We start from the raw sequence: 20,474 nt of genomic DNA, 5'->3' as shown, positions 1-20,474 counted from the left end.
TCGAATATCTCAAGCTATTTGAAAGTTTTCTTTTTATTTCTGTTGGCTCCCGTTCTACTACAGTGATCACAGGAACGATACGACTGTGTTCAATCAAATATAATCTAAGTACAAAAATAATGATAAAACTAAGTCAGAATTGGAGAAAATAAAGATAAAAATGTGCGAAGACGGAATGCGAAAATTATCTGTAGACAAAATACGTACGTCGTGTACAACGGTCCGAAAACGACTTCTATTAGGAAGTAAACACAAGCGCTATTCAACCGATTGTACGCATGTTGTGTTTTTATATTTTCCACGAATTTTTATGTACGTACGCGAGGTCACGCTCATCTCAGGTATGTCGAAAATTCGGCGGTACGGCCCGTGTGGAGGGGGTAGCGACCGAGTTTGTCGTGCGTCGGCGCAGAGCGGCCGCGTGACGTAGCGCATCGCGCTACCCCACTTTCAAAAGTCCTGACTGCCCGCTCAGCGCCGCTCAGTCGCGCGCCGATCACCGTACATTGAGTATGTGTTACTGCTGAGCACTCGCGCGCATGCATCTCGATCCTTCGGTCATTTTGGAAAAGTATTTCCGGCTCCGTATATCCTCAGGAGTGCCTCGACGATCCTTCTTGGAAGTGATATCTTCGTTTCCGACACGGAAAATTCGGCGGCGATCTTTCGCGAACGCGGCGGTGGAACAGTGTGAATTAAGCCGACATTCCCCACTATCCTCGACGAGTGGAACGAGCGCGTTGCTGAACAGACGCGACGGTTCAGTGCCGGTTCAGTCCGCGGGAAATAAGTCACGTCGCAGAATTTTCGCGATCGAATCGCGTCTCTCCCGCCCTCGCTCCGTGTGTCCTGCGATTTGGATAAATTTCTGGGAATGGATGACATTCGCGTTTGGGCTGCGCCCGGCGAGGCGGATCGAAGCGAGACGTCGTGCCACGCGGTTTGACGATCGAGGCGACAGTGGAACTTTCGGGATCGTAGCAGGATCACCCTTGACGCACCCCCTCCCGCCCCTCCTCCGGTGAACTCGCGCGAGCGGAAGTCGACGGGGATCCTGAATGTTGAGAATCGGACTTTGGTGAACCATGGCGCGTCACGAAGCGAGCCGGTGCCGTGAAGTTTAATCCGAGGTAGACCGGCCGGAAATGATCCATCCGAGTTCGACGACTTCGCGGCGGCTGACTCGTCGTCGTTGAACGCTCGTGGAGATTCATCTCGATCGCGCGAGGTCGATGATCAAAGTGCGGGTGCTGTGATATGACCGCTGGCAGCGTACGACAGTGTGGTGTCAAGACTGACTGATTAGTGCGACGATGATGTTAGCCAGTGCTCCAACCAGGAAAATCATGCTCGTGCTGGTGTGGTTGCTGCTCCTCCGGGCTCATCGGGTGACGGGCACCGATCGTTTGGGTGAGTCATTTTTTTTCTTTATTTTCGCGATTTTATAATTTTGACGAATATCGATAAATCTCGATGCCGCGAAATGCTCGACGCAAGTATCATTTATCAATATTTCGTGTAATTTTAATTATGAATATAATAACTGTGAATTAATATGTACGAAATGTATATATTCTCGTATGAATTCCCCGCTTTCAATATTTTCGTTGATTCGATTCAATTATATTATTTCTATTTATTTTTACATAAAAGTAATAATTTTTGTATTTTAAATCTGGCGTGCATGTTTGAACGATTGAAATGGCGTAAAATATTTTCTGCATAAATTATAAGGAAAATTATTCCGGTTCAATCTTTGCCTTGCAAATTATTAAAATGACGTAAGCGTAATTCATAAGGTTATTACATTGCATCATGAAAGATTCTGTGAAAATATTTATATAATTTTAAGCATAAAGATACACATTTTTTAGGTGGAATTGGATTGTGTAATAAAAACAATACACATAAGATATTATATAATACATAATAAGATAATATAATTTTATATTAATGATTATTTTTGAAGACTTCTTTCCAATGAACATGATGTTCCGTGACGCTTCTTTAGACAAAAATGTTTTCTATTTAGTATTTTGCGTTTTAATTCGGATGATGATAATGCAAAATTTTAATATTATTTTAATGTTACTCCTCTGAAGATTGAACGTGAGGGGTTAAAATTGGCCAAGTTAGAGATCGCGTCGTTGCTTATACTGGATAGAGGCAACTGCCATGCGGAGTAGCAACTCCATATGCATATAATTAAGGGATTAGAGAGCAAATTGAGGGAATTGCCGCGCGGGAGATGTTGCATGTCGCTCGCGTTTAGTCTCATCTTTCGCGATGCCTAAGGCGCTGCACGTAGTCCTGCAATAATTAGTATAATCAAATCTAATGACGTTAAAGTCGATATTCCGTCTCGTGGCGGTATTCGGTATCTACGATCGTTTTGATTCATGGAGCAAATTTCGGATCCGATGCGCCATAAATCAAGGATCATTGTGACGCGTGAATTAGTTGCGACCCAGCCGCTCGTATAATTAATCTAGCGCGTAAAATCGTTTACATATAGATAACAGTTGTCAGGCGCGTTTTATGCCCGCGTGCGCGTGCGCTCTGGTTTGCGATTAAACGAATATATCGTGGGATTTGTAAGAACCGTCCGCTTATATCCGGCTACCACTATGATAATTTACGACGGCGTATCGTATATCGCGATTGTCGATTTTGGTTGGGGAATTAGCGCACTTGTCAATAATTAATGGTAAGGCGAGAGAAGGGAATCGATTTTCGGGATTGTGACCGCTGTGTGATACTTTTGAAAATTTTACTAATGGTTCTGCGAGGGCGAGGGTAAAACGTGAAATGAAACCTTATCCATCGAGTTTGGCCAAATTTTCCGTTGGAATGTCAGCATTCAGTCCTAAATTCATGTGGAATTTTAGTATACAAAATTGAGAGATTACGGGTCGAGAGTTACGAGTTAAACTTATTAGCAGAAATTTCAGAAAGCCGGTATTAACGGTTATAATGTTATGTGTCGGATCAACGTAATTCTGCGATAGATGTGATTATTAGATATGCATGTTGAGTATTTTGATTTAAATTTTTCGGAAAGGGAAAGTTATTTGTAATGAATTACGGATGAATATGTTACAGAAATAATTTGAAATTACAACAGACATCACTCAGAATGTCTACTATGTAAAAACCTGGAATTCTCAAGGAATTTGTTTGCCTTGAAAAATCAGGGAATTCTTGGGGAATTTTATTGAATATCAGAGAATTTTTCGAAAGTTGCTTTTTTTACTATTTTGTCTTTATATTACAGTCGAGAATTTACCGGTTGAATTGTTAATAATAATAACAATCGAACCATCCATTGCAAACATCAAAGTATACTGATTTGATGACTAATCTAATATTCAGTATTAAAAATAACAATTTAATATTAGATGCAATTTTGTTTAATGAAATTATTATTTATCCGGATATTTATTTTAATAATTTTATAAAAGTTGAATTTTGTCTCGGTTATGCATTATTAATTTAATATTATATAATTTTTTGTTTGTAGTTTTTGAAAATAAAATTTGAAAATTTTACGCGATATAAAATATTTATTTTTTAAAATTTTTATAATTTCTTTAAAAATTGTATAAATTTGGTTATTAAAATTTGAATAATTTTTAATTTTATTTTATGATTCCTAAATTTTTATGAAAAATATTAAGAATGTGCATAGTAAATATATATATTTATTTGTAAAATACATTAAAAAATACTTTACTTGGAATTTTTAACAAATTGCCTTGAAAATCAGGCAATTCTCAGAGAGAATTTTTTTTTTAAGTTTGAATAGAGACCCTGTTATTAATTATTTAATAATGTGTTTCTGTAATACGTTACGTATGTATTATTATTTGATATTCGGATTTTGTTAGAGTTATTATACAAATTTTGATTCATAATTTACCTCTACGTTAGGATCTTTCGTGCTCCACTAATGCACTTGAATTGCGTTTCGAACGTTAAAGGTCTAGAAGTGCTCGGCACACGTTATATATATATATATGTCCAAATACTAGATGACGTCGATAGATCAGCGGCGCGATCGTAAAGTTACTCAGACTTCGTCATGTAGGTGCTAACGTGTGCGGAAAGAAGGGGAGGGGAAGAAAAAACAAGACGAATAAGAGCGGGAGAAGAATGGACAGTGCATTTGCGCCGAGTGTCGAATAGCCGCGGGAAGAAAGCGCGTAATTACCCTCGTAAATCTATCGGATGTTTTCGAAGGAGGGAAAGAGAAGATCCGGGACGTCCCGGCGATGGCACTTTATCGATAGTCCGCGCGGTCGTTTAGTCTCGCTCGTAAATTCTTATTATAATTTGCGCGATCGCAGCAACGCTCGGAAATCGCGATCGGCGACGAATCGCCGTTGCGGTAAGCTTAGTAGTTTGAAAAGTCATCGCCATCTCTATAAATCGTGCGAAACGATGGACGCCCGCGGGCTTACGTACAGTTGAAGTTTTACAAATCCACGTGAGGGGTTGCAAAAAAGACTGGGAGGAAAGCGGTAGCGAGTAGATGATAGAACTTTATCGAGTAACGCGAGAACATTTGACTTAAAGGGCTCGACGTTACGATCTGTAGAAAAAGTTACCTGAGTAGATAGAACGTCCTGAAACGGAAATAGATCGTCTTTTAAGGATTATTCTGATTAGTTGCGCGTTGCGTCGGGGAACGTCATTGCGCCGGATTGAGGATAGATTCGCAGGAAATGTTCGCCGTGTAGTCGATGCAAAATCTGCGCACGGGCAATATCTTATATAGCTTAATCTTGATTATCTTTCTCGGATATCTTTGCCGTCTTCCACTATAAATTGTACAAAATCTGTGCGAAATGAGGTCATGAACTGCAGGGGGAATGCGCTGCACCTATCTGCATTTCACCGGGAACAATTCTTCCATGGCCATAATTCAGTGCTGTGCCAGTGAAAAAAAAAAAAAAAAAGAGAGAGCGGACAAGTCATAATTTTCACTCTTTCGTGAAATAGATTCGAATATTCGAAAATTAATGCAAGATATTTTATATTCGCAACAGTCGCCACGATGAAATACGGGTCGACCGGCTTGTGCACTTCGCGCCCGAAAACCATGCGCATACAGTTTGCAAAATTTCTGAGCTTTTTTTTTTTCATATTGTTCCGATACCGTCGCTTCTACAAGCACACCGCCTCGTACATCGCATATCTTATGAATTATACATAATTAATATTGGTATTTATAAAAGTATCTACCATTTGTTGTTGAATGCAAATAATTTTCCTACTATTTAAACAATGTGATAGGAAATTGTTCCAAAATCATTCGTAGCCGATTATATAATTTACGTACAATTCTAGTGCTCATATACGAAGTAAAACAATGGCTCTCTAGTATGCATAATTAACCATCTCACAGAGCAGCTTTGAAAATCGAACACGATTAAAGGCTTTTCTGTTTTGGCTTCCATTTTCGATGTTATCGACATTCCGATTTTCTTCTATCGTGCATTTTTAGCCAGTTCCTAAAATAACTTTGTCAATTTTTTATCCATTCTGTTACATTTTTATATAATTTTATATATTATTTTTATCTTTTTATATTCTACATTTTACATTTTGTTTACATTTTATATTATTGTTTTATTTATCTTATTTCATAAATTGTTGTTGGGAAATTTTCCGCGAGGTGTGAAATTATTACGTGTTATTCCATAAAAACATTTTCATCATTATTTATCGTGTATATTTAACCGGTAATATTATCGCTTTTTTGTTTGGCTTTAATAAATGACGTTTTCTCGATACATCCATCACGGTTTGTTTCATGATTGATACGATAAGCGTGTTCTTGTTGTGTTACCAACACCTTCGCTATCGACACCTCTCCCCTCTCACCCTCTCGCATTCAATCTCGCACATTCTTTTCGGGATAAAAGTTTCGACGGGAGAGCACTTCGTTTTCAAGCTTTCCCATTTCCGTTTCCACCCCCGGCCGCCTTACGGTCGCCGCAACAGAACGCCTATTTCTCGACTCCCGATTCAGCAAGTCGCATAGAGTAGGTAGCTGCTCAGCTACGGTTTAGTAGCTGGTCTACACTTCACGGAAGTGCATTTACCTATTGTTCGGCTGGCTCGTCTTTCTTTTCCGAGCGTTGAAAGCTCGTGCCCAATCTACATATCTGGCTCCGGTGTATATTTCCGGCGTTGCACGTAAGCTACCGCTCGCCGCTTTTCCGCATCCGTTATTCCTGCGGGCGTAATGCCGAGGCTGCCTTCGTAACATTGACAGTTGCGAATTCGAGGCGCAAAGTCGCCACCGAGATTGTATCTGTGCTTTTATTTAGAGGCGAGCCTTTCGCGAGTAACGCGCGTTACTTTTCCCTACGCGCGAACGAGCTTCGTAAAATAGTACATATATCATTCGATCTTGATCTTTTCTTTTTTTTTCTTTTTTTTTTTTTAGAGCGTTCAGTTTATATATTCGTATGAATGTAACATTTTTGCCGTTCTTTTTCGCATTGATTTCATGGCGCGTGAACATTTCGCATGCACTGTTCGAATTTTTTAATCCTTCCTTTTCCCACCGTCGGAATTCCTTGGGAACAAATAGATGGAGCCAAAAGTTGGTTACTTTGAAATTGTGATCTCGGACGAGATAAGCAGTGGAGTCGCATGTTTTAAACATTAGAATGTAAGAGGTCAAAGTTCGGTCGGTGCAACGAGTGTATTACGACGAAGTCGTAACTAGATTCGCGATTTTGCGAGGCTCAAAATCCGCCTTGTACAAAAAACGTGTCAGAGTTTCCCCTTTGCTTCGCTCGTAATATATTATTTCGTAAATTAAGTTGGCCGAGGGAATTAGCGAGCTTTCCGGAATGCGCGAGATCTTGTCGGATCCCGTCGTCCTGTCACGCTTGTACATTACACATAGGGAAATTAGCGTAATTTCGGTCGATGAGAATTTATATCAAACTAATCATGTATAAACGATATTTGTTTATCTATTTAACGGCACGCGGTAATACCTACAATAGATATGTATAATCCGCGATGTGTGTAATTAATGTAAAATTATTCGGGCCGCGACGATCCGATTTACACTGCGTCTCTCGTCACGTTTATCCCTTACGATTGATGAGGTGGTGTTTATATCATAACTTTGCGAATGGAATGCATGTATTGGGTATATCCGAGATAATTATCAGCCACTAATTTGCAATCGTCGCCATCTGCTTAATGGCAATCGTATATGCATGCGGCATACTTGATAATTTATTAACAATGCATGCATAAGTACGCGTGATACACTCGTCAACAGAATTCAACGAATAAATCCTGTAAATTTTGTCGCGAAATTGCGCAATTAGTGGAAAGTCATGATTTCTGCGAAGTACGCTCGAGATACTTTCATTAATATATTTTGTTTCCTTCTCTTATTTACAATTATGTTTTTCAACGATAAAAATTGAGCCTATTATTTTTATTGGAGGAAAAAAGAAAATCAATTACGAATTAAATTTCCATTTATGTAGATTAAACGCGTAATTAAAATTGCGTAAAATTGCAACTGTAAATAATATTATGATGAAAATTATTCCATGCATTTTAATATGATTTTCGACCTACAACTTACAACTTACAAATTTAGATCGCTATTAATTGAAGAAGTTGACACGGACGGCTTTTAGGGGCATCCTAATTCCGTAACTTTTGTTAAATGGCTCAGCTCAGTGACGCTGCAGCGAATTCCTCAATTAGGACTTCCAACTTGGGAGTAGCTAAAAAGATTACGTGGTTTCTGGTGTTTTAGCTGAAACTGTTTACCGCTTTCTGTTGGAGAATTTAGTATAACGCTAGATTGCTTCATTTTAACGTGTTGGCTGCTGTTACATCTGCGATTATTTAAGCGAAAGCACAAGGTCGATGGTAAATTTTGCCGTTTTTGAAACGAAACAACTGCATTAATTCGTTACGAACTATTTTATGCTATATTTTCTATTGTTTACGTATATTCTACCACGTTGTTTCGTAATTTTCAATAATGCGATTGTACGCCACGAAGCTCATTGTATTAAATCCACGTGATACAGTTTTAAAAGCTGCATTATCGCGCTTAATGCACATTTGTTTCGCGGCAGTGGTAGAAATTGAAATCTGAAGCTGAGGCAAAATATTCTTTCGCAGGACAAATTAACCAACACCAACAGTTTTGCAAATCGAAGCGCACTAAATAACCGCGTATCGCCGTTTCGTGTCCATTTTGTTATAGGTATATGTGAATTTACTGCCACTATAGATCTCGACAAGCTTTTCATGCAGGCATGCCACGCATTTACTTGGCTGCTATTTACTGGCGACAGCGCCGTATCGCACCTGTTTAATCGGATTTGCCCTAATGACTAAAGGTAGGACTAAAAGTAGGAAACACCAGCAATTATGTAAAAAAGTGCAGCTTGTAGGATGAAAAGCGTGTCACGTGTAATATGGATTTTTTTTTTACTATATAACTCGTACGAATGAGTTTTAATTGGCTTTTGTCATCCATCAATATATTGGAATTTTTATAGCTCGATGTTACAAAATACAATATTTTATATATCGCGTTTTACTCCGAGTTTTTTTATATTTTTATTTTATTATAACAATTTGATGATGTGTCAGCATTCACGGAATTAGATTCATGTTCACAAAGTATTTAGTTATAAATTAATGTGAGATAATTTTCAGTTTTATTTAAACACATGTTCAAATCATTACACGTGAACTAGTTAGGTTTGAATTTTCATGGAAATATCAGGAAGAGTTTGTACGAAGAATTAGGTGCAGCATGCGGGCGGGAATCGGGACAACTTTCCGAAAACTGGGAAGAGCAGGATGGGGCAATGTTGCCGCCGGTGTAGCGTTGAATCATGGCTGCATCTGTCGTATATTAGTTTCCATTTCAGTTTCCGGCTATATGGAAACTCTCGAATTTTCCCCTTTCGTCTTGTTCGCGCGTCCCATGTTTCTCCTCATCGCGGAAGCGGCGATGAGGATGTTCGTGGCGTAGTCATTACGGAGCTACTTGAAAAAAAGAAGTATTCTACGCCGCAACTGTTTAATTAGAGATAGAGAGTGGTCTAATTATGTTTGGGGAGGATCTGCGGGGAATAGGTAATTTCGTGCACGTACGAAGAGAGAATCACGTGCAGAATTTCATCTGGTAGTTTTCCCGGTCGTGTGCCAATAACGAATAATGTTTACTCGTAATTTTATGCGAATGTGATGTGCAATTTACGTTTTGCTGTTCCTGTGTAAAAAAAATTAATGTTTAGCGCGGACAACAATAATTTTAACTGCAAGAGAAGCTATATAGCTAGTAAACAAAGCGAAGTTAATTTGTTAATTTAAACCGCTTTCAATTTTTTTTTTATTTCTTATTATGTCTTTAACGCAAACGATATATTTATAAGATAATTATTTATTTATTTATTTATTTATCAGATTCGTTTTATGACAAACTTTTCTTACAAAATTAGAATTATTTTTTGAATTAATATCCAAAACTTTCACAGAAAATTATAAAAAATAATTTTTTGTGAAAGTTTTGGATATTAACAATTTGTTAATATCCAGTTTTATGTATACTTCCTATATTCATGAATGTACGCACTGCCACACGTACATGTACCATCTGTCAGTTGTAGTAATCCCTTGAAAACTGTAGATATTGTCATGGATAAGTCTCTAAGGGTTAATATTATTGTTTCTGCCTTTAATAGCTAACTTTCCGACGACTTCGCCGCGAATGGTCTGTACAATGACACTTCCATGAAAGGAAAGTCAGGATAAAAAGCATTATAAAGAACCATCTTACAAGATTGTAGCGCATGAGAAGAAACAGAAATAAGTTCTTATTGCATGGAGTGTTTATGAAATATATTTAAGCCGAAAGTATTTATAATAATTTTTACAATATGCTTGTTGGGTTCAAAGAATTAAAGTAGATTTATTTACAAAGAATTATAAGATTTGCTTAATGAGGTTTTGAATGAACTTTGTTGAAAACTTTTATACAATTCCACGATCAAACACGTTCTAAGTTTTTAGTCAGAAAGATATTTAAAATAAAATTACATCCTCCACCTTTGGCTTTTCGACATTCTTGGCAAAGAGGCTTGACTCGCGTATTTTATTTTATGGCATTCAAGTACATTCATCGACGTCGTGCATGTAGATTCAATGGCAACGTATGACATCGTATGAATCTGAATGAGAAAAAGGTATTACGAAGAGGCACGAAATTTCTTTGAAGAATCGGTGGGCTTGCAAATCCAATGAAAATGAAATTAAGAAATTAGAAAATTATATTATATGAGAGAAAATATTTATTATTTTGATTTCAAAACATTTGTTGCAAAAGTATATTTTAATAATAAAATTTGAAATGTGAGTTTACTATTATACTATATTACTATATTACTATATTATTAGTACGTTTTGCGAGAATTCGAGAAATTCTAAAATTTAGTTTTACATCATGATTTATAATCTCCACTATATTAATTTTTATTTTTTCTCGTTTGATAATTTATTTTTGAAATTGGAGTATAAGTTTCGAAAATTCGTACTTAGCCATAAGTGATTGATGTTATATAAACTTGATGTATAAATTGCAAGATAGTTTATATAACATATTTTAAATTGTTCATATTGCGAAAAAAAGATAGAGAATTTGTTTTTGATTATTATATCGATAAAAAATTAAAAATGTTTTCTATTTCCTATTTTCTATTTTTATAACGAAATTAAATAATTTTTATTTCCATCCATTTATATTGCTTTTTTACATGCAAGAATGTAAAAAAGCACGGATAATAAAAATCAATAACCGTATCGAAATTGATACCGATTAAATTATAAATAAAATGAAATGGACAGAGATAGTGAAACCTCTACAGATACAGTGGTTAGTTAGTAGTGATTAATTAGTTCATGTTATTTTTGCTGCTATTTTTGCCGCTATTTTTGCCGAATAAAATTTTTGGAGCGAAGATATGATATTGTGCCGTTAGGTATATCGATGGAATTCAACTCATTTGCCGATACTTTGATTTCACGCTTCACGAGATAAAAGAATATATAACATTGTGTATGACAGTGCTTGTGTCCTGATTTTTCTACTACTATTCTTATCCATAAATAATATCTCGCGACTGCTCTTGTAACAAGTATATTACTTTTCCTAGTAGGCGTATTATTAAAACAATACGTGTGGCCTGAATAGATTCTATATTTTAATAAAGAGAATTATTGTAAGAGAACAATAATTTCCCTTTCTTTAATATCACATAAAACATTCATAAGCTATTTTTAATGTTTTATATATTAGACAATGAATAAATTATAAAGAGAAATGCTTTTTGATAATTTGTGATATATATATCCATTTTGATTATTTTCAATGTAATAATAACGTTAATAATATATGATGTTCATTATATGCATATATGCTGTATATATTTTTTATCTGATATAATGACACATAATTATTGCTAATTATGTAAATGTTTGTAAACGTTTGCGATACGAAGCATTCTGGAATTATAGTAATTATGAATAAATGGAATATAATGTGTATGCACGATATATTCTTCATGAGTGTAAATCATTTTGATGAAAGGCATCAACGGAAATACGAACATTTTTGCTCTCATTAGGTATTAACTAATTTAATAATGCTTTTACAAGTATAAATATCTGTAACTTTTGACAAAATGTCAAAAGTTGAAACGTATTTGTTAACGTATTTTGATATTGTTACCTCGTAACATTCTGAAACATTTATAAAACAAAACTAAAGTTGAAAATATTAAAAGAAAAGACTCTATTTTATTTGAATACATTTATAATTGAACGAATTAAATTAGTTACAAACTTAATGAAAGTTCAATTCTTTAATTCTTGTCAACCGAAAAAATGTATTAAAAAAGTGAAAGTTCCTATAATATTTTTTAATAATTTTATTTAATATTTATATATGTAAGATCAACCAGGCGGCTGATCTGTTTGGATTTCTTCAACTTTGTTTTATATTTAACTTTTGTAATTTATCGAAATAGTTTGGGATGATAGATTCCTGCGTTGGCTACGTGCCATGAAAGAGAAAACGATATACGAAAAGTACGAAGTCACTGAGCAGAAGGCAACCCTGGCTTTGAATATCTTTGTATCTCAAAATTTTGAATTTTCTCTTGATCTTGTTGAAGGATCGAAAACCGTTTCCGAATCCAATTGCTTTATCTTTTTTATTATCTCTCGATGAATTTCAATTTGTTTCTCTTTTTGAGGTTATTTTTCTAGTGTTAAAATCAAGTCGTTCCTAGAAATATTTCTGTCATTCTTTAAACGTTTATCGATTGTAACAATTTATCAACAAATCGGCATTTAAACCAATTAGCATTAAAGCATTGGTATATTTTGGCAAAAAAGCTATAGTATCTTATATTAATTTTAAAAATATTTAAATGTTTATGATTATTATAATACAAAATTATTCAAATCTTATTATCTATTTGCTTAGTAATGATAACATCAAATAGATTAATATTATTTTTGTTGTTATATTTTTCAGTTTGATTGTAATTGAAAACTCTTCTGACTAATTAAAGCGAACTGTTATATCAAATATTTTCACGTGATAGGCAGCTTGAATGTGTGGGTCGCTTTACATGTAAAGGGAAATTGGTTTGAATGCGGGTAGAAAAAGCTTGCCTGTGTTATAAATCAACCAGTTTCCCTAGGGAGAGTATACTCGAGTAAAATTTGCCATCTGGATGCCCTTTCGATGTGAGATACTTCATTACTATCTCGCTTTCATTTATAGTGGAAAATAAGATCTGTGTTGCGCAGTCTAGAAAACATATAAAGTCTTTTCTTGGCATTTCATGTTTGTTTTTCGAGCAAGAAATTATTTGCTATAAATATAATAAGAAATTCATTCATTCTCTTTTTATAATTTTTATTAGGATCAATAAAAATCATACACACACACACACACACACACACACACACACACACACACACACGCGCGCGCGCGATAATGAATAAAATGAAATCAAGATTGCGATAATAACACAAATAAATATACAATAACTTAGAGCTTTAAATTGACAGAGATGTTAATTTAACAATTACATCTATTCTTAACATTCTTGAAGATGCTTATATCAAGTCTTTATTTGCACAAACGAAAGAAAAGAGATTTGCAAAAATAGTATTATTTTCCTGGACATTTATCTTAATTTCCTCTTTAGATACTTCGCGTTTTAACCTTGGGAAAATTTGTTGCCTTTCTTTAACTGCGAAATAGGATATCTCTAGAACGATGAGGCCTCAGATCATGAAATAGTGTTCCAACAGTTATTCGCGGGATAAGGATTTCTATGAGAGTAACTCGCTAGTGGCTCTAGCTTATTCATAATCCGTGAATAATGAGCTCCGCACTCGGGATTCTTAATCCCATATTGTGCGTCTCTCTAGATCGCGTAGGATCATCTCATTTGAGTATCACGCCGGATTATACTAGGTCTACGTACACATGATGATCCACGTAAAAGTACAGAAATACAGACAGTTTTTATTTAATATGAAAATACCTTCGCGTTTATATTTCTGCAAATTGCTTTCCCATTATACAAATGAAAATTCTTATTTCTAGAAAATAAATAATGGACTCAACCTTTCAATTTCTGGATATTCTTTTCTTGAATTTAAAATTGCTTTCGAGTATATAATAATAATAATTAAATAATAATATATAATAATTTCCTTTGCATTTATGATCTCTGATCGCATTACGCTATAAATTATATAAATTATATCTGTAGATTTTGATATAGTGTGTATACGAGAAGGATACTTCGCGTCTTTGAAACATCGGAAGAAGGCTTTTACTCGCAAATCGGATTCGAGAAGCGCTTTAATATCGCGTCCATACTTAATCCAGTAGCAAACTCCATCTCAACGGCGACGCTTCTTAATTCTCGCATTATCCTGCGTGTCTACGGGTCAGGCAGGCATCGTTTCCTTTCAAGCTCTTATTCTCGTGCTCTTATTCTCGCGGAGAGGGGTGGAGCATTTCATAAATCCTGGCGCGAAAGATAAGTGGACCCTGAATGTCTCTCGTCCCGTTTTCTTGGCAGCGGTTCATGACCCACCAGAATCTTCCTGACATTTTGGTGCGATAAACGAAACGCGAGATCCCAAGCCGTCTTGGCTTGAAATTAAAATCTTGATTAGCATCGAATTCCTTCACTCCGGTTCAATATCGTTCGTCTTATCAAGACATCTGTTAAAAATTATTCGTTATTGACTAATCGGTACAATGTCATTAATTTTTATGAAATAGGTGACAGTTTGCACTTTCTAACACATTGCATATTTTAATTTAAAAATATAACAATTGATAAACAATTTTTATTTAAACTCGATAAAAATTATATTAATGTATTGTTTTCATTTACAAATGTTGATAATTCAAAAAAATTTATATTATGTATGTATAATTTTGTTTTAATGGCATACGTTTGAAATGATAATTTTTTTCTATGACCACGCACCAATAACCGCGTTTTAATGCCTGTATATTTGCTATTATTGTAATTATTTTCTAAAATGGATATTTTTTCTATATCAACGTTATCAACTTTTTATGCTTTGTAAAATGAAACTTGAATCAGAATTGTAGCGATAGGGCGGATTGTCGAGAGCGGAATAGCTGAACAGATTTGATATATACGTTCTCGTGATTAATGCTTAGTGACATATGAGCGATGGAAAGGGAGAACGAGCGATAATAAGCTCATAAGAAGAGTCAAATTGCGTCAAATTCTTCGATGAGTAGAATACCGGTTCGCAGTTGCCCATACGAATATGAAGCCATAAAGGCGATAAAGAACCGGATGTGCTTCGACCATACGTTCGGAGGTGAAACACGAAGCGTCGACGTAATCATAGGCATCGATCCGGTTTCTGGAGTACCGTAAAGTTACCGAGTATCTCTGGTACTCGCCACCCTCGAGGCTCCGTAAACGTTCAGCCTGCAATTTGCGAAACATTCGTCGTTATCTCGTTGGGCGTTTTGCATACAAACGATCGTACCCGCGTTGCCCGCCGGACCATTGACCGATCGACTGTTTGTTTTGGAAATTTCATCATCGTTTCTGACTGGGATTTACGAGACCTTTTTGAAGGCCTGTAGCGCTCTGCTCTTAAAATATTGCGAAAGATTGACTTTAAGACTCGAGAACATATTTAAGCTATCCGTTTTTTTTTTATGATACTTTAAGAATTATTTGGAGAACTGAATTAATTATTGTGTTATTTGAATAATTAGTAAAAATTTAATTATCTTTGATGAGTAATTCTCTCGCCAATATTTACGGCTCAATGATGTTTCAATGATTTTTTTATGATAGCTGTTAGTTCTAATTCTTTCTCTTTGTGTAAAATTGAAATATTCTTAAAACTGAAAAAAATACTATTGAATCAACAGCACAGTCTAATTGGAAATAATTTTGTTAATTCAATGATATTATTAATGAAACAATATGTCATGCTCTTGTTTTAATAATCAAGATCTTTGTTTCATTAATTCAATAATATCAATGAATTAACAAAATTATTTCCAATTAGACTAATATTGTTGATTCAACAGCATTTTTTTCTTAGTGTATTAATCCCTGATAACTGATAACTAATCCCTGATCCCTGATTTTAATCGCGAAATTTATTAAGCGTTTTATTCTTTGATGTGTTTTTTATTAATTAAAATTTAAAAAATTTTTTAAATAGACATGAGAATTAAATATTTTTAATTATTAGAAAAAAATTATTTTTATTTTAAAAAAGATAGCGGTTTAGGAAATTTTTAATTGTGTTACTGTAACATTCTTAATCTTTATTTTTTACTCTCAGTGTGTATAATTGTGCCGTTCTTTTTATCGATCGAAAAGCGAAATCTTCTTGTACATACATAATAAAATATCAGTGCTATATCTTTTTCTGTTGCATGAAATATGCGCTCACATCTTATTAAAAGAGAAGGGACCTGCTGAAAACGCGAGGGATTTGCAAGTACTCAAGAAAGATAGAAAACTTTGAGAATAGTTAATACAGTCGATGTGAGCACAACACAAATGAGAAAGACAAAGTTAGCGCGAAAGTTACAATCACGCTAAGACTTCGTTCCAAAAGTAGTTATATCATCTTGCTTGTAGTTAAACAAATTCCTGGGGCTCGCGGCCTTTCCATATGTCGACGACGATATTGTCGGTACAACGACGCGCTGAGGCGCAACTTTAATTCCACTTACATAGCTTTGTCACGCAACGATAGACGCGAAGTGCACAGTCGGTGCAACGCGAGAATTATATATGTAGTTTGGGCTCTAATTATGTTATACGTGGCGTGTAATAGTGAGACCACGATGTAATAGTGACACGAACGCATTTTACACTGCTAAAACTCAACAGCGTTGATGCACATAACCAAATGGATTGTAGAATTTCTGCTATCATAAATCTGTTTGTTAACGTTTTCTGCGTCCACCACACCCGCTACTTTTATTTCGACATTAAAATTCGCGAAATTATATATCACACTTTTTTTTGTCTGCTTTCAAAATGACTTTTGCGCATGGCTTCACCTCATGATGTAGCTTTTGCAACTCTGCGGTTAATCCTCAACATGTCCAGCAAACACTGTTCCTATTTAATTTTTAATTTATTCTTTTTCCACATATTATTAAGGTTGGTTAAGAGCTCACGTTATTGTTAAATATTTACATGTGTGTAATGTAAAATATATTAAAAATACTTATCCTAAAAAATAAATTACATAAAATTATATCATAAAAATTGTCGAAATAAACAATTGTATTATGCTAAATTAAAATTGTATTATACTAAATCCATATTAAGTAAATCCATAAATAAATGAAAAAAAATTTTATAATGTCGCTAATATCATACGATATATTTAAGTTGTACAACAACAAAATTTTACATTTTCAAAGTTCATATGTAACATAAGAGCGGAGAGATGTACTGCATATGATCTCATATCACAACGCATTTATGCGATTATTTTCACACGTGTAACTTTCGCTCCATTTGCGTTATCGGATCTCTTGGACAAAGACATAAGTCGCGGTTTCGCCAATGAAATCAACCAAGTGCAACTTCGCTAATCTCGATGTAAGCCGGAAAATTGCCTCGAGGCCCACAAACCTCGAAGGATTAACACGCACGGAGCAAGGAAATCCCGACAGCTCCAATGAGAGCTTCGCGAGTTCACGTCAGCAAAAAAGCAATCGAGCAATCCCGGATTCGGAGTAGAAGTAGGAATTTTACATCCATATATGTATGTAAATAACGATACACATATATAATTAAGACGAAAGAGAAACAAGAAGTGAATCGCCGAGGGCATTGCGACGTATAAATTTGGGGCATTATTGCGCATTATTTAGTAAAGATTAATGAGCATTACTAGGATGTTACATAAAAAATTATTGGGCACAAAGAGTTTAGTAATAAAAATTCAATAATATCAAAAAATTAAACATTAATAAGCATTGGTGTACATGATTTTGATCAAAGGAAGCGATATTGTAAAATTCTTTTTTTTACTTATTTGAATATTTATTTAATATTTTAATTTAATATAATACAATTGTTTATTTCGACAACTTTTATAACATATTTTATTTTTTATGGATAACTGGATTTTAATATATTTAATATTATCTTTACCTTGGAGAGAAGTGTATAACCCTTCACTGCTCGCATATCAAAAAGACACAGTGTTGGTATAAAGTATACTTTTTTTAATCATGTCATAGTATAAATTGCGAGATATGCTTGTCAAATAATTTTTTCAATCTAATAAGTTACTTTAGCTATTTATGTGTACAAGGATGGGCACGACCGGTGGTGTCGCAAGCATCCCTGTGGCTTTGCCATCCTTGATGCGGTATGAGGTCGATAGCAATATCCGTTCAACGTTGTTAAGTTGGGTCGGGGACTGCCCCGATTGCAGGCATTAAAGTACAGGACAGCGAAGCGGTTTACGGCTTTACTAAATTTAAGCTCGTAATAAAGTATAAGGCACGCATTGAAATATAAATCCGCGCGTGATTTCCCTTATTCCAATTTTAAATTCCTGTTATCGGTAATCGATATAAAATTGATTAATAATTCACAAGTTTCCGATTGTTTCAAAAATTGATCGCAAAAGCATTTCGATTTACCATTGTCCTAACACAGTTTCAATCTCTTTCATCTCTTTATATTGTAATTAGAAGACCTTTTACACTTGTTCAAGTGGTAATACAACACTTTGATTTTTTTTTTTTTTTTTGCGAAATACTCGTGCACCTAGATAAATTTGGAGTTTTAGCGGACTACGGGCAATGTTGAAAACACTCACTTCTAAGAATAACTTCTAAAGAATAACAAACTCACGACAGACAAAAACGGAGGGTACAAGCGTTTATTGCGGGATTTAGGGACGCCGTCCTCATTTGTAGTATACACGTTCACACAATTAAACTACTTCTCCACTTCGCCGGGTTGTCGCTTTGGAACAATATCAATCGTACCGTGGTAAAAAAGGTCTTGGTGGCTGCGAGGCGAATGGAAAAGTTTATCGGCCGGCCGGATAGAGCCATCCGAAGGGGGCAGATGGTATGGGAAGAAGTCCACCATTAGTCTTTTCGACGTTTCCATCGCGGGCGACCAATCGTTTTTTTTTTCCCTTTTCCGAGAGACGCTGCGATTTCTTTAAAATGTGTAACGACGATTATTATCGTTTACGGCACCGTCGTTATTATTGCGGCCATTATCGTAATAATTTTTTCTCGCCTCTCTTAGCGAGATAATGATTGCCGCCGGTGCGGCGACATGCTCTCGCGCTCGAGAGCCGCTCGTTTCGTGAGACTTAGAGCGATGCTCAGCCCGAATCGAATGTTACTCGGACGTAAACTCGCCGAGGAAACTTTGGTAAGTGGGTAGTTTTCCTGAGAAATTACTTGCATCAGTCAGACGTAATCACTATACTGCACGGCTCGCTAGAAATGTAAACGCTATCTACTAACTCACCACCTGCAATATTTCCCGTGACACAATAGCTTACCGTTTGTCCGAGGATGTTTCGCAGTTGCAGGATTTTATATTTCTAAAGATTCGCGGCGGTGATTTTGCGGGAAAAATTTATGGTTTGGCTTCGACATATATCATTTGAAGTTATGAAATAGCCGAAAGCGGAATTTGTATTGTCTCATTCAGTCTACGACATTTATATGCTAAAAAAACTTGTTGAAATACGAAATACGCTTTATTTGATATCGAAGAAAAAATATTGATTCGATCGATCACATGTTTGACATACGTTCGAATTTCGATATTTTCTTATCACAGTCATATTCCACTTTTGCGTTTTACCATGTAAATAGCAAAGAGATAAAAAAATTCGAGAGTGAATCTAAGAATATACAAATAAGTGTAGCAATAAATAAAGAGGCAAAAAAGGGAAACTAGAAATTCTAGAAGGAAAAAAGATCGGATGGGAGATGGGAGTAAAGAGGGAACGGAGAAAAAAAATGACGGGGGTAGAGGACGGCGTTAAAGGAAGATGAGGACAGGACGCAAAAGATATTATGCATAACATATGCACGTGTACGTCGTACACATAAGTAATACGTTATCTAGCATTAGCGAGGTCATAATCGTAAGCCGCGATTACATTGGCGGGCATTGCATAACTCATACCATGCCGCAGCGTGCCAAAGATTCGATTCTGCGCGATCATTCCTGATCGGTATTCCTATTACGTGAAGCAAATATCCGGCGAGGAGCAATTTGCTTGTGAAATATCCTATGCAAAGTACGACGCGAATTGCCTCAGGATAGATTATTATATTTTCAATATTAATAAGCCGCTTGTGCACGATATGTTTTATTAACCATGATAACTTTTTTGCCATGTGATACGCATTTCGTGATCGAAATTGTGTCTTGCACGGGGGGATATCTTACGTGCAATGTATACCAATTAAATGAAGATGCATTAAATTTAAGCTCGGTTTGTAAACACGCTTATTAACGCTTCGTTCTCGATGATTTCGAATTATAAAGAGCAATAAAAAAAGCAATTTAATTACTTTAATTAAGGTTCCGCTTTTGCTGGTTACGTAACTAAACACTAAACATTAAATTATATGAATGAAATAATAATTTTGTGTAATGCGTTTGTTTTTATAAAATAATTTTATAAAGGACAGTATTTTCTTTTGTATATATTTACGACTGTCAAAATACATAAATATATTTAAAAAAACTTTAATAACTTTGTAATAACTTTGATAATGATAAAAATTAATTAACAACTCGTAATCGATGAACGTTAATCCTGTTTTTTTATAAATAATTTTCCGATAGGCG

At 35.3% G+C, this 20,474-nt stretch overlaps 1 protein-coding gene across 4 annotated transcripts in view; it reads left to right on the top strand.

Moving 5' to 3' along the window:
- Positions 1 to 460: 460 nt before the first annotated feature.
- Positions 461 to 20,474, top strand: part of LOC105425770 (uncharacterized) — a 155,168-nt gene continuing 135,154 nt past the window's right edge. For 2 of the 4 annotated variants that reach the window (XM_089074089.1, XM_089074090.1), the window contains exon 1: positions 461 to 1,410. In XM_089074089.1, coding sequence (XP_088930215.1) covers positions 1,314 to 1,410 — 97 coding nt within the window. In that variant the 5' untranslated portion in view covers positions 461 to 1,313. The remainder of the gene's footprint in view (positions 1,411 to 20,474) is intronic. The other 2 variants (XM_011636681.3, XM_089074091.1) reach the window with 2 other exon arrangements.

The sequence above is a fragment of the Pogonomyrmex barbatus genome, unplaced genomic scaffold, assembly GCF_055798465.1.
Source record: "Pogonomyrmex barbatus isolate J1 unplaced genomic scaffold, ASM5579846v1 scaffold16, whole genome shotgun sequence".
In the NCBI taxonomy this organism is placed as follows: Eukaryota; Metazoa; Arthropoda; class Insecta; order Hymenoptera; family Formicidae; genus Pogonomyrmex; species Pogonomyrmex barbatus.
Note: the sequence above shows the minus strand (reverse complement) of the source record. Positions and strands in the feature narration are given on the sequence as shown.